We start from the raw sequence: 16440 nt of genomic DNA, 5'->3' as shown, positions 1-16440 counted from the left end.
AAGGTGTTCTGTCCATAGAAGAACTTTGGAAGGTGTCCTATCCATAGAATACCATTAGAAGGGTTTCTGTCTGTTCAGAAGGCATCCTGACTATAGAAGACCTTTAGGAGGTCTTCTGTCCGTAGAAGATCTTTGGAAGGTCGTCTATCCATAGAAGACCTTTAGAGGGTCTTCTGTCCATAGAAGACCTTTGGAAGGTATTTTATCCATAGAAGACCTTTGGAAAGTCTTTTGCCCATAGAAGACCTTTGGAAGGTCTTTTATCCATAGAAGACCTTTGGAAGGTATTCTGTCCATAGAAGACCTTTGGAAGGTATTTTGTCCATAGAAGACCTTTGGAAGGTGTTCTGTCCATAGAAGACCTTTGGAAGGTGTCCTATCCATAGAATACCATTAGAAGGTTTTCTGTCTGTTCAGAAGGCATCCTGACTATAGAAGACCTTTAGGAGGTCTTCTGTCCGTAGAAGGTCTTTGGAAGGTCGTCTATCCATAGAAGACATTTGGAAGGTCTTTTGCCCATAGAAGACCTTTGGAAGGTCTTTTATCCACAGAAGATCTTTGGAAGGTCTTTTATCCATAGAAGACCTTTGGAAGGTCTTTTGCCCATAGAAGACGTTTGGAAGGTCTTCTGTTCGTAGAAGATCATTGGAAGGTCGTCTATCCATAAAAGACCATTAGAGGGTCTTCCGTCCATAGAATACCTTTGGAAGGTCTTCTGTCCATAAAAGTCCTTAGGAAGGTCTTTTATCCATAGAAGACTTATGGAAGTTATTCTGTCCATAGAAAACCTTTGGAAGGTCTTTTGCCCAAGGTCTTTTATCCATAGAAGACCTTTGGAAAGTCTTTTGTCCATAGAAAACCTTTGGAAGGTTTTTTATCCATAGAAGACCTTTGCAAGGTATTCTGTCCATAGAAGACCTTTGGAAGGTTGTCTATCCATAGAATACCTTTAGAGGGTCTTCTGTCCATAGAAGACCTTTAGAAGGTCTTTTGTCCATAGAAGACCTCTTGAAGGTCGTTTTTTTCCATAAAAGGCCTTTGGACGGTATTTTGCCCATAAAATCCCTTTAAAAGGTCTTCTCTCCATAGAAGACCTTTAGAAGGTCTTCTGTTTGGATGGTGCAGTCTCCATAAGTTTTTTTTTGACAACAATTAACGCCTGCGTGCAAAACATATGCATGTCTAGCATGCGGAACAGGGGCACGAAACTGTCCTCTCACACACATACAACTTCTGCCAGAAGCTTTGTGATCACAAGTCGCGAAAGCAATCACACTCCTGGGATGGGGGAAGAATCAGAGCCAAATTAAACAGAAAAACGAACATAAGACCATATTACATACTTCTACAACACTTATCCCTTACCTTTTCTCGGTTTGTTGTGTTCCTGTGATTTACCCCACGACAAGGCTGTAACCATACGCCATTTAGAACAGGTTGAACATCGGCTATGATTTTTCAAATATTCTTTCATGCTCAGTAAAATATCGTCCTGTTTCTCTTTCTTTGTGTATCTTAAAGCTTCCCATTCTTCATCTGATATTTCGCCATAAATTGATTGTTCCTCGTAAATCAACTTGGATATGGATAGGACAAAGGCCATGGAGATTTCTTGAATGGTACAATTTAAGGAGTTCTAGAAAGACAGATAAACAAATTCACTCCTTATCAAAAGACAAATTAAAATTCCAAAAACCCACCTGACAACTGGGCAAAGTTTCATTCAATATAAAAGCAATATTTGCACCTTCGGCCAGATTTTGTGTCACAGCCATGGCATCGAAGTTCTTCGTGTTTTCTTCCAAAACAAAGAACATCCACTGATTGTTGATATGAAACATATCCATGTTATCGGCCATTTCGATGATATCCTCATAGAATTGGGAAAACACAATAAATTGATTGGCTTCCCTTGGATGTCGTTGAAAAGGTATCAAAGTGTCACGTATTGCTTGACGTTTCTTTTGCGAACGTAAACGTTCATTAATGCTATACAAATACAAGGAGATGGGTACGACATTGTTTCTGGTACTCTCATGGACCACAGATTCTACCAATTTGTTATTTTCATTGACCATATTTTCATCCATTATAACAACAGCCGTTTTCCATGGTAGAATATTTTGCAACTTTGCATCCAACATCATTTGGGGAAATTCTTCACCACGTCCCACCATTGGTATCTGTGAATACATACATAATGGGAAAAACAAATTTTCTTGTATGTCAATAAACTCTTTTTCTGCAGGTGATCACTTACCATTAAGGCCTGATCGGGTGGTAATCGCGGACAATCTGCATCAGTTATGGCAATCAATAGAATTGAATTTGACCGGATGGATTTGAAAAAGTTCAAAGTTTTTTCACAATTCATTACCGTTATAGCTGCTAAGAACTCTGAAAGAAACACTTGGTATCAGAAACAAATTTCTACAAACTTTAAACTAAACGTTAAGACACAACACATGTTCCACTATTACACGATGACAATTCGTGACTAGACCAATCAATTTCAGAGATTAGATAACAGTGTATCGGAAATACGATACAGAACATTCGGCTCGCAAGCAGAATTAGCAGTTCATGTGCCGCACGTTCACCCATAAAACCTTAAAAACTTGGGTTTGGGTGTCGGGTTAGTAACCCTCCCCTAGACAAAGCAGCCTACTTTGAAAAAACGAAAGAAAAGAAAACAATTCCCTCTAAAGGTGACGACCCCCGCAAACGTTTTAAGAACCATGATCTGCGAATCTGAACCTAGAATGTTCGCATTCTTTATAGAGAAGGTGTAGTTTACGCATTGGAGATGTACTTAAAAAGTACGGGAAAAGCGTCATAACAACACCTAAAAGAGACGCACTGGCTGACTTCTGAAACGTCATTTGATTTGTAGTCCTGCATGAGACTGGGGGTTCTTAGATCGAGTTCCCCACTACTACAATTTCATAAAATTACTCGATGTAAGAACCCCTAGTTTCATGCACGACTACAAAGCAACTCAACAAAATGTTCGATGACAAATCATGAGTTGAATAATGGGTGCAAGTCATCTGGTATGCCATCTTTTTGTCATTTTCACTCATGAATTTTATATGAGCGTGACCCCCAACAGGTGACGCTCTTTTTTGGATCCTAAGCATGTCATATTAACTAATGCGTTGACATGTCATCTTCACCAAAGCTTTGACATGTCATTTTCACCAATGCCATGACATGTCATTTTCATCAATGCTTTGACATGTCATTTTCACCAATGCTTTGGCATGAAATTTTCATGTCTTGTTCGGAAAATTATGTATTTAAATATGTTTATATTGTTCCACAAACATCCCAGGCGGGACAAAGGAGACTTCTCTTATATCAATGAGTGCACCCCGATTCATATTAGCTCAATGATATGGGACCTACTGTTTATCGCCGAGTCCAAACGGCGTGTCTTACGACACCACTTGCAGAGAACTTTTACATGGCTGAAATACTCAGGAAATGTCGCCAACATTACTGAGGGGTATTTTGCCACCTTTGAAAATTTTGATGTTGCCTGGCCTGGAAATCGAACCGCAAAACTTCTAAATGCAAGGCGATTCAAGCATCAACCTAACACATGTGTTTATAGTGTACGAGTGTTTCGTATGCCCGCGGGCATAGGGAAGTTGTTGTTGGTGGTCATCCCTGGTTTAGACTACCCATCAATATCGTATGAACTGCCACTTATTTTATCCATTCGACATCAAAGTCCATACCACTTTTAGTTTTCGCGTTCACACTAGCATACAATTTCGTATGACCACAATATATAAATCACGCAACAAACACACGCGCACTCACATTTTCATTTTCGTTACCTATTTTCTTCATTTCTTTGTTGAAATTGTTTTCTTCCATCAATTTATTTCTCAACTGCATACGAAAATTCATAGCCGAATAGAGCGCTCCCTAAATGAAAAATATACATATGAGTTGCCACATCATTTTAATAGATGCAACATTCACAGGTAGCAAATTTGACATCTCATATGACATTGATGGCTAGTGTAAACACCGCTTTAAATAACAAAAAAAAACAATGAACACAATATCTATCATAGTTTCCGAGAAATTATTTTATCAGCTATGTCCCAATTTACATTAGGCGAGTTTACTTGCGGCAATTGTCAGTTTGTAGGTGAGAGAGGGTGCTGAGAGGCAAAGGGTTACCATATGCCTCACCTCTCTCTCCTACAAAATGACAATTGCCGCAAGTAAACTCGCCCAATGTAAATTGGGACTATCTAATAAAAAATACAAAAAATTTTTGCTCGGTGGGCTTGAATACAATTTTCGCGATTTAATATTTAAAATCAATTTTCCGACGATTTTCTTGAATTTTTTATATTAAACTACGATTAATTTCGAAAATTTTAAGTCCTATTTGGTAGTGGGATTTGAATAATTACTATTTTTTCTAAATTTGTCAAAAAAGTTTTTCCTATATACCACTGTGCAAACTATGTTATTTTACAAAAAAAAAAAAAAATATATATATATAAAATAATAATACATTGCATTTATTAACATTTGTTTTGATGTTTTATTTAGGAATCTTAAAAACCTCCTTAAACCTGCGTTATTTTGCGATTTTAAGAATGATTTAGCAATTAGTGTACCAGCATTAGTGGGTATTACTAAATGAAGTTTTTGTTGTGACCGCGATAGGTTTAACCATTGCATATTTCAAAATCTCTGTCGTATTGCTGGTCGATTTTCAAAATCGAAAAATGAATATAAATTCCTAAATAAAACAACAAAACCAATGTAAAAAATGTGTTTTTGGTAAAATAACATATAATAAATGTTTCACACTGGTATAAGGGAAAATTTGTATTGACAAATTTAAAAATAAAATGAAGAACAAATAGTAATCATTCGAATCCCCCTACCAAATAGGACTTATATTTTTTGTAATTGATCGTAGTTTAATACAAAAAAATTCAAGAAAATCGAAGAGTACAATCAGTGATTAAAATTGATTTTAAATTTTAAATCGCGAAAATTGTATCCGAGCCCACTGTGCAATTTTTTTTAATATTTTTTATTAGATAGCTTATAAAAAATAAAAACTATAAAAAAAAGACTTTTTCTTTGCATATAGTTTCTATAGAATTCGACCTTTTCAACGCGCGATATCTCTTCGTTATCTCCGTTAGTCAATAGAAATCTGAAAATATACTGAAATGTTTTGCTGATAAACAGTATCACCACAGCAAAAACTAAAGGAAATCGAAAAACCTCATTTTGTAAAAGTGTCCGATTTCACTCAGAAATTCCCATACATATTTTTGATTAGCATACAATCGTAAGTCGATATAACTATGTCCGTCAGTTGAAATCAAGATACAGCTCGCAATATTTAAAATTGCGCTTTATAATTTGGTACAAAAGTTCCTATTACTCCTAGGATGTTTGGTATTAAAAACTGGTTTTATATAGCCCCCATAAAACGGTATCTGCCGATTAGCCTTTAGCTTTTAGACAAAGAAGCTACACACAGAGAAGAGATATTGTTGGAACAATCATATTCTAAAAGCAAAATAGCGTATTTTTTAAAAATCTGAAAATATATATTGTTGTTTCAACCATATATTTTTTATTTGGAAACAGGATGACACAAAATATATTGTTGCGCCAACAATACATATTTTAAGAATTTTAAAATACACTATTTTGCTCTTAGAATATGATTGTTCCAACAATATTTTTTCTCTGCGTGTACATATACCTTTCATACGGCCAAAATGTACCTATTCGAAATGGAATGTTTGGACGAAATCCTTTTCAGACAATTTGGAGCCGATTTGGGCATGTCCGTCCATCTGTCTGTCTGACTGGAGCGCGCGTTAACCTTCGAACGTAGCAAAAGATTTAGTCCAAAATTTGGCCTTCGTAACTTACTTAGCTGGCCCATTACAGAACATATGTTCCATAAGCCAAACTAAGAAAAGATTTCAATTTCTCTCTGTTAGTTGCTTCGCTTTTTGGAATACCGCGCCTTTTCATCTCGTCTTCCACTTGTTTGCTCCATCGAAGCATTGGCCTGCCAGTTCTGCGTATACCGCCGGGTTCATAATCGCTCATTCTTATGACGCTGATGTCGTTGTATAGCAGATACAGCTTGTGGTTCATACGACGCACATTGTTGCCGCTTCCATACAAAAGTGGACAAAAATAGAAGGAGTTCACCTAGGTTGATAAATTTTTGCACAAGTACTTATAAGGGCATAGGAATGAAAAATTTCAACTTTGGTCCATATCGGTTCAGATTTGGATATAGCCCCCATATATATCATTCCCCGATTTTGCTATAACTCGGTCAATTTTAATCGAATAGCCTTCAAATTTTATATGTGATATTTTTTTATGCCCCCGTAAAAATCGGTTCAGATTTGGATATAGCTCCCATATATATCTTTCCCCGATTTTGCTATAAATCCCTCAATTTTTGATGAATAGCCTTCAAATTTAACATGGTATGTTTACTCAGGCCACTGTTCAGTTTTACCGATTTTGATTTGATTTCGTAAAAATCGGTACAGATTAGGATATAGGCTCTATATATATCTTTCACCGATTTTGCTATAAATCTATCAATTTTTGAAACATAGCACTGAAATTTAACATGGGATGTTTTCTTAAGGCCTTTATCAGTTCCACCGATTTTGACAAAAATCGGTTTAGATTTGGATATAGATCTCATATATACTTTCACTAAACACGCAACGATATTGATTAAATAAGAAAATATGACGTAATTATCCGTACTTGAGTGACATCGGTCGAAATTATATATCGAAGCCATGTTCAAACCTGAACCGATATGGACCAAAGTTGATTTTTTTCATTCCTGTGCCCTCATAAGTACTTGTGCAAACATTCATCAACCTAGGTCAAAGGTAAAACTGAACAGGGGCCTGAGGAACATCCCATGTTCAATTTGAAGGCTATTCATCAAAAATTGAGCGAATTATAGCAAAATCGTGGGAAGATATACATATATGGGGGCTATATCCAAATTTGAACCGATTTTTACGAAAATCGGTGAATCTATTCAGGGCCCTAAGAAAATATCACACATAAAATTTGAAGGCTATTCGATAAAAATTGACCGAGTTATAGCAAAATCGGTGATAGATATATTTTGGGGGCTATATCCAAATCTGAACCGATTTTTGTGAAAATCGGTGTAGCTATTCAGGAGCCTAAGAAAATAACACGTACTAAATTTGAAGGCTATCCGATCAAAATTGAACAAGTTGTAGCTAAATCGGGAAAAGATATATATGGGGGTTATATAAAATCTGAACCGATATATCTCAGAAGGTTGCAAGGATGGGCATAAAGTTTTTGCACATTTTTATTTGAAAGAGATGTCCAATTAACGGAAAACAAGAGCCGAGGTGGCAATAGGTGGCAATCAAGAGATCTGCTCTACTAAATAATAAGAATCTTAATTTTTTTTATCAAATTTTAATTTTGATTTCTTGATAACGGTACATTGCCCACGTGCAGTTGATGTCAACTTTTTGTACTAAAATGTTATACTTATAGCCCACCCATCAAATCCCCATCCAAAAATTTTAATTTTATCAACAAACTTTTCAGAAAATGTTATTTTAAAAATTGTCTAATTTTCATATGATTACCGGTTTAGATTACCTGCGAAATATTTTTCATATTTCAATGACTATAACTTCATTATGGATGCACATATCGACAAAATTCTTTCAGATTCGTTGTATGGGATGTGTTTACTGTAAGAAAAAATCATGAACATATGTTAAAGTTAACATCACAATTTTTGATTTTTGTCCACGAGGCAACACTGTGCGACGTCAATATTCACCGTCAACACAGATTATTCCGTAGATCTTTCGAAGACTTTTTCTCTCAAACACACCAAGCGCTGCCTTATCTGCTTGCGAAAGTAGTCATGCTTCGGAACCATACATTAGCACGGGTAGTACAGCGTTTTGTAAAGTGTAATTTTTGTTTGACGATATGTGGCTTTGTTTTTAAACTGCTTACTTAAGCCAAAGTAGCAAAGTAGCTGGCGAATACCATTATTCTTCTTATTTCATAACCGATGTTGTGTTTATGGCGATGCCGAGGAATACGAAGTCTTTAACTACCTCAAAATTATAGGAGCCAACTTCCACAGTTGGTCGGAGTTCTATGGACGCATTATACGTCGACACCATCAATTTGTATTGTCCCCGTTTACCGCCGGATTCACTTTAACAGATCCTCCTTTAACATTCATAAAGGTATCAGTTACTTCCCTTACTGACCATCCCATGAGGCCTATATCATCAGCATAAGCAAGTAACATGTGGCTATTGCTGTAAATTATGTCATTTCTTTTAACATCTGGATCTCTTATAGCCTTTTCCATAAAGTCAATGAATAAGACAAACGAAAGGCTGTCTCCTTGCTTGAAACCAATTTTGCTACTAAACTCTTCGGAGAGGTTCTTTCTTTAAACTGATGATCGAGTGTCAGTTAAAGTCATTTTACAAAGCCGAATGAGCTTTGCGGCGATACCAAATTCAGACATAGCTTGGAACATAGGGGGCTGTCGAAGACTGCTTTATAATCGACAAAAAGGTGGTAGGTGTCGATCTGCATCTCTTTGGTCTTCTCCAGGATTTACAGCAGGGTAAATATTTGGTCAAGGGTGGACTTGCCAGGTCTAAAGCCGCATTGGTATGGTTCAATTATTTCGTTTACCATAGCCTTTAGTCATTCGCATAATATCCATGACATTATCTTTTAGGCGATATGGAGAAAGCTTATGCCCCAATAAATAGAGCATACAGTCTTATATCCATTCTTTTGGACGAGATTCTCAGATTCAATCGCCGGGTACGCGTTCTTTCTTCCAGGGTGTCGCCTTTGGTTTTGAACAGCTCCTGCTGCCTTATTATTCTTCTGCCGGATTATTGCTGTCTTTACCTTATTTTGGCCGGGCGGTATAAATTCAATACCGTCTTCTAGGATTGGATATGTGATATCTTCGTCGTCTTCACTACTATTGGATGCCAACAGTTTGGAAAAGTGCTCTTTCCATATCCTGAGCACACTATCTGTATCGGTTACCAAATTCATTTACTGGTCTCTACAGGAGGATGTGCCTGTACGAAAGCCATCAGTTTGTTGTTTCATTTTTTGGTAGAATTTTTGGACTTTTCTTTTACATTTCTCTCATTTTCCTTCGGAAAAGACGTTTTTCCTCTCTTCTTTTCTCCCGATACGTGTCTCGTTCGCTACGAGTTGCTACTGATTTTAAGTAGCCTTATATGCCGCATTTTTTCTTCGGTAGCAGCACGACGATCCTGGGCATACCATGGGTTCCTTGGTGGAGGTCTCTGGTATTATTTTGGTATTGTGCTGATATGTTATCGGGACGAGAATTGCTTTGATTAATCAATTGGGCCAGTTGAGTGAAATATGCTGTGGCTATCTGTTGTGATTGCAGCTTACCGATGTCCAACTTCCGCGCTGTATCTGTTCGTACTTTATTTGCAACGTTTAACCGGGTACGAACCTTTGCTGCAACAAGGTAGTGGTCCGAATCTATGTTTGCTCCTCGGAACGATCGTACATCCAACACGCTCGATAAATGTCTTCCATCTATCACAACGTGATCAATTTGATTTCACGGTCTTTGATCTGGCGACAGCCAGTCGTCCTTATGAATATGAAGATACTTAAATTTGGCCTTCGTAATATGTTGTCCAAACTTAGCTTAAGTTAACTCTAACTCTATAACTCTCAACGACAGTAACCGGTTTGGTCCATACTTTGCACATCGTAGTGTTTCTGCGATACATAGATCAAGGTCGAATATGGACTATATAGGAGCTCGAGTACCTCCCACACAAATTTTCGAAAAAGTGAAGTTTAACAGCTGGCCGCGAATCGCTTTGATTCTTTTTGCAACCACTTGTAATCGCTATCCCCATTACGACGCACGGTGGTTCAGAAATTGATTTTCCTGGCCAAAAATCAAAAGTTTGTTATGTCAAAGATATTTATACCCTATACCACAATGTGGAAAAGGGTATTATAAGTTTGTTTTGGTAAAAATTCATGTAACACCGCGAAATATTCGTCGGAGACCCCCAATGTGGTATACCAATATTCATATCTCGACGAGATAAAGCGATTTTGAGATGTGTGTCCGTCCGTCAGTCCGTCCGTCCGTCTGTCCATTATAAATTGTAAACACGCTCCAGGCCGCAATTATGGACCGATCGTCACGAAATTTTGTATGGAGGTCGGGTTCAGATCAGAATAGATCCCTATTCTTATTGGTGATGATCGTGAAATATTTAGCGGGTGAAATGGACCAAAAACATAATATTTATCCAATTTTCTAGCGGCTCTGTAGGTCTCAATAACAGTCCGATCAACGCGTAATTTTAAATAAGGTAAGAGTATATCACAAATGAGAAGCTTGCAATTTGAGATGGCGATCGGATAATATTTAGAGGGTTAAATGGACCAAAACTTTTGTGTGAAAATTGTGAGAATTTTTAATATACAGCTTATATCTTAATTCCTGGAAGTGACATTCCGGACAAGTGAGATATACTTGAAAGTGGAACTCTTGACCTTTCAATTGATGTCAATTATGTTGGTGTGCATGATCAGATAACAGAGTTACAGCCTAATATATTCCGTTATTTGTTTGTAGTGTAATAATAAACTCTCTAGAAGTCGCAATTATACATCAATAGTCACGAAATTTTGCTCCGGGTAAGAGTATAGGTCGAAAAAGATGCCTACAATTTTGAATGATGATCTGATATTCTTTAGTGGGTGAAATGGACCATTACTTTTGTATGAAAAATATAAAAATTTTATTTTTGGTCGATATTTTAATTGCTTGAGGACATATATATTTCACACAGTAGCCTACATATGGAAAAAAACTACCTTTCCTCTGATGTAAATTGCAATAAAGTGTTTGCTAGATAACGGGCCTACTGCCTAATATATAATGGGTTCTGTGTAGAGAACCACATTTTTATCCCAAAAGTTTATGTAACACCACGAAATATTCGTCCTAGACCCCTTATTTGGTATGCCAAAATTCATATCTCGACGAGATACAGCGATTTAGCGATGTGTGTCCGTCCATTAAAAATTGTAAACAAGCTTAAGGCCGCAATTATGGACCGATTGTAACGAATTTTTTAAGGACGTTGGGTTCGGGCCAAAATAGAAATGATTAGTTTTTGGTGATGATCGTGAAATGTTCAGGAGATGAAATGGACCAAAAACAAAATTTTAACCAATTTTGTACCGGCTCTGTAGGTCAAAATAATAACCCGCAAAATTTTAAACAAAGTATGAGTTTATGATGAAGAAGAAGCGTACAAACCAACGTGAAGATCAGATAATACTTAGCGGGTTAAATGGACTGAAACTTTTGTGTGAAATTGGTAAAAATTTTAATAACGTAGCGGTTAAACAACGGAAGTAGTAGTACAACATAAGAGTGTTTCATTACATTTTAGTTTGTGTGAACTAAATTTTCCACTCCTGCTGCAAAAATTTCTTTGTCATGCTAAATAACTTTTTGGTTTTGGTCATAAGTATTATACATTACATCTCGGATATTTGATAATTAAATTTTCACAATCATTGAAAAGAAGTTCCGTGGAGAGCGATTGTCCAGGGATAGTGGTATAGGGTATCCCATGGTCGGCTCCGTCCGACTATAGACTTTTCTTACTTGTTTTCGTATAATTTTAATTCGAATTTCTTTTTTACACTCCATCAGTGACCTTCATTCCAAATTTCAAGATTCCAGCTCTATCCGTTCACCCAAACCCAAATTGTACTAAATTTACTACCATTTATTACTTTTCGTACACTTATAGTTCGAATTCCAAAAACCTTTCATTTTTACTCTTTATCAGTGATCCTCATTCCAAATTTCAGGATTCCAGCTCTATCCGTTCACCCAAATCCAAATTGTACTAAATTTAGAACCATTTAGTACTTTTCGTGCACGTTTAGTTCTAATTTCTAAAAACCTTCCTTTGTTACTCTTCATCAGTGACCCTCATTACAAATTTCAGGATTCCAGCTCAATCCGTTCACCCAAATCCAAATTGTACTAAATTTAGTACCATTTGGAACTTTTCGTGCACTTATAATTCGAATTTCCAAAAACCATTCTTTCTTACACTCCACCACTGAGCCTAATTTAAAATTTCAGGATTCTAGCTCCATCCGTTCTCCCAAATCCAAATTGTACTAAATTTAGTACCATTTAGTACTTTTCGTACCCTTATAGTTCAAAGTTCCAAAAACCTTTCATTGTTCCTCTTCATCAGTGACCCTCATTCCAAATGTCTGTATTCCAGCTCAATCCGTTCACCCAAATCAAAATTGTACTAAATTTAGTACCATTTAGTACTTTTCGTACCCTTGTAATTCGAATTTCCAAAAACCTTTCTTTTTTACTCTTCATCAGTGACCTTCATTCCAAATTTCAGGATTCCAGCTCTATTCGTTCACCCAAACCCAAATTGTACTAAATTTAGTACCATTTATTACTTTTCGTATACTTATAGTTCGAATTCCAACAACCTTTCATTTTTACTCTTCATCAGTGATCCTCATTCCAAATTTCAGGATTCCAGCTCTATCCGTTCACCCAAATCCGAATTGTACTAAATTTAGTACCATTTAATACTTTGCGTGCACTTATGGTTCGAATTTCCAAAAACCTTTTTTTTTACTCTCCATCAATGACCTTCATTCCAAATTTCAGGATTCCAGCTCTATTCGTTCAACCAAACCCAAATTGTACTAAATTTAGTACCATTTAGTACTTTTCGTACCTTTATAGTTCGAATTTACAAAAACCTTTCATTGTTACTCTTCATCAGTGACCCTCATTCCAAATGTCTGTATTCCAGCTCAATCCGTTCACCCAAATCAAAATTGTACTAAATTTAGTACCATTTAGTACTTCTTGTACCCTTACAGTTCGAATTTCCAAAAACCTTTCATTATTACTCTTCATCAGTGACCCTCATTCCAAATGCCTGTATTCCAGCTCTATCCGTTCACCCAAATCCAAATTGTACTAAATTTAGTACCATTTAGTACTATTCGTGCACTTACAGTTCGAATTTCCAAAAACCTTTCTTTGTTACTCTCCAAAAGTTACCCTAATTTCAAATTTCAGGATTCCAGCTCTATCCGTTCACACAAATCCAAATTGTACTAAATTTAGTACCATTTAGTACTTTTCGTACCCTTGAAGTTCGAATTTCCAAAAACCCGTTGGAACATCTTTCTAGCTCTCCATCAGTTACCCTCATTCCAAATTTCAGAATTCTAGCTCTTACCGTTTGCCTAATACAAAGGGTACCATATTTAGTACCTTTTAGTACTTTTCGTACACTTCTAGGTCGAATTTCCAAAAACGCAGCCTTATCTCACCCCTACACACCAACAGCAACCTACACCCAAATTTTCAACTTTCTAGCTTCAGCGGTTTCGTCTGGGCGCTGATGAATCAGTCAGTCAATCAGTCAGTCAGTCAGTCAGTCAGTCAGTCACTCACCTCACTACTCTTTTATATAATAGATTGTATGAAATTGCAAATTTAGTGGACTAGAACTTTCAATTCACACAGGCTTATGGTATATCTCTGTCGACAAAGCCGACTGATATTTTTTTAAATGTTTTCTTTCACCCTATCCTTTCTCATCTTTCATCCCTAAAAGGAATTATCCACAACCATACCTTTAGTTTCGTTTTATGTTACAATGTTCCTGAGATTTTCGATTTATTAGGGTATGTATTTTCGTGATTTTACTGTACTTGCTTTTTGCTTTAGTCCCTCTAGGTTTTTAGATTCAATTCTGTGCTTTACATCAAAAGAGAGTATTGCTGAATGTCTAGTTGAAGAGCTGCAAAGATATATTTAATTCATATTGCCTGAAAGTTACCACAATCCACTTTTTCGTATTATTATTTTTTGTCACCGTTTTTAGGTTTCATATATTCACTTTTTTTCCACAATTACCCCGTTGTCTTACCCTTTTTCAAACGAATACCGCTCCATGTAAAATATTTGACATTAATTCCACCATTTTTAAGATTTTCACGTATCGTATCACTTAGAATTTTTTGAAAATGTGCCAAAATATTCACATTATGCTGCTGCATATAATCCTGATCGACAACAACAGCCACTGTAGCATTTGCACTAATAAATGAAGAATAATCATTATATTCCTGGGTCAGGCAACTACCCATCGATAATGTCAAAAGATAACAACCGACAACTATGTATTTCATTGTAACGTCTTTAGAGGTTCGAAAACAACTAATCATCGTTTTTTTGAAATGGAGAAATATCGATGAAATTCGTTTTTATGTTGAACTGTTTTTTTTTTTGCGTGTGAAGAGTTCAAGGAAGGATATATTGAAAATTGTAACAACAACAACAATACCAGTGACAACAACAGCGACCATTGGTGATAGACAGACGACATTGTTTTTATAGATTCATTGACCACAAGTCTAAATTGAAAGTGAAAGGAATAACAAGTAAAAAATCAAAACAAAAAGCAAGAGGAAATAGAAAATCCTTCTGCATGCCACAATTTAGTGGAGACGGGGACGAAGGACACGTATCAGGATAGTTTGTCTGATTGACATATTGCGGTTAAAGTTTGGTATTGTTTTAGTTGTTGAAACGTTAATCGGATGCAGGTGTTGTTTTGTTGTAATCTTTGTGGTTTTCAACTTGTTTTCAATTGTCTCGTCGTTTACTGTTTTGGTTGTCTTTTTTATGGTCATTCTAAACTAATTATAGAGGGTGTCTTGATAAGTATCTCTGGTCGCAAGTGTGAACATTTAATAAAATTTTATTTACAAAGTGACAAATTTGTCTTTTATACATTTTTTATTTTGTGGTTATTTCAAGAGATAGTTTTTAAATCAATATGGGCCGAATATTATTTTTTAAACTTGACTATGAGCAAAAATTAAGTCTTTAAACCCCATAAAGTGCATCGGAAATTTATTTTGGGCTATACCTGTTTTTGAAAATGGACTATGTTCTATATTGTACAACAGATTTTCAATAAACATTAAATGTGGGGAGGTAGTCAAGGTCTTTCGAAGGACTTGAAGCGGACAATATTCTTCAATTTTTTTTGAAGATTTGTGAGAATCAAATGTGGAAAATAATCAAGGATTTTCAGATGGTCTGGAGGAGAAACAATTGTCAAATTACGATAATTTTTTAGAGGACCTGAAGAAGAAAGGAATTGATGACTTTTGGAGGACATATTTTTCCAGCAGAAGGAAAAGGAGGAGACAAACAGTTTTGATTTTCAAAGATTTTTTGAAGGACTTGTAGAGGAAAATAATCCTAACCCTTTCGGCCCCGAACTTTTTTCCTCGCATTAGTAGTTACTTTAAAAACATAGAATTAAAGTATAAGTCAAAACTAAGACATAACATAAATTGGTGGGCGTTACCCCACCTATTTCGGAAGATACAGTACATTTAATCTAAAATTTATTTGCTCATTATTTTGTGCAATTATGTAAATATAAATGTTATAATCGTATAGAAGTATACCTCTGACTTTACTTTTGAAGAATCAAAACTAAAGTTTAACATAAAGCTCATACATTTTGATTTAGAAACGATTTAAATAATTTGGACTGTACACATCGATTTTTGACATGCCGTGATTTTCCAGACTTCACACTGAATAATGCATCGTAGTTCTGTTGATCGGGATACAACTGACACTTTTTTGTAATTTTTGCATTCTTAGGACTACAATTAGCCAAAGCAATGTGTTCTTTGAGGAAAAAATTCCGTTAGTTTTAAATAAAACGAAGTTAAAATCGAAGTTGCTTATAAGCAACGTTGGGGCCGAAAGGGCTAAGGGGACAATAAACGTAGATTTTCGACGACCAAAAAGACAATGGCTTCCGATTTACTTTTTCTAGGATTTTTCTACGAAATACTGAGGAAAGTAATCGAGTGCTGTTGGAGAAACGATGACAATAATATTCTATTTGCTAGGATTTTGAAGGACTTAAAGGGGATAACAATTGTGGATTTATTGCCCAAAATGGCAATAAGATTTGGTTTTTGAGAATTTTTAGAGGAATACTTTTTATGAACTTAAAGGGGAACAATCGGCGATTTCCTAAAATTATTAGTTTACCTGCAGTGAAAAATAATAAAAAGTATTTTCGGATGACAGTCGGGGGATCAATCGTGGATTTTGGATCATTTTCGTAGGACCTAGAGGAGAGAAAAAAAGGTCCTGTGTTCCCGAGGTACGAGGATTTGGAGGACCCAAAACTTACTATAGTCGTTTACATTCGAGGATTTTGGTTCATAAGA

General features: G+C 36.0%; 1 protein-coding gene across 1 annotated transcript in view; it reads right to left on the bottom strand.

The window, feature by feature from the left end:
* The window catches only part of Ir93a (Ionotropic receptor 93a), a 43129-nt gene extending 28737 nt beyond the window's left edge, over nucleotides 1-14392 (bottom strand). The window contains exons 1-4 of the mRNA XM_073960211.1: nucleotides 14103-14392; nucleotides 2261-2397; nucleotides 1701-2183; nucleotides 1366-1636 (exon numbers count right to left, since the gene is read on the bottom strand). Coding sequence (XP_073816312.1) covers nucleotides 1366-1636; nucleotides 1701-2183; nucleotides 2261-2397; nucleotides 14103-14364 — 1153 coding nt within the window. The 5' untranslated portion in view covers nucleotides 14365-14392. The remainder of the gene's footprint in view (nucleotides 1-1365; nucleotides 1637-1700; nucleotides 2184-2260; nucleotides 2398-14102) is intronic.
* Nucleotides 14393-16440: the final 2048 nt, after the last annotated feature.

This window comes from Musca autumnalis, unplaced genomic scaffold, assembly GCF_047663935.1.
Source record: "Musca autumnalis isolate F117 unplaced genomic scaffold, ASM4766393v1 scaffold_1, whole genome shotgun sequence".
NCBI classification, from domain to species: domain Eukaryota; kingdom Metazoa; phylum Arthropoda; class Insecta; order Diptera; family Muscidae; genus Musca; species Musca autumnalis.
The sequence above is the reverse complement of the archived record's forward strand: the minus strand, read 5'-3'. Positions and strand labels throughout refer to the sequence as shown.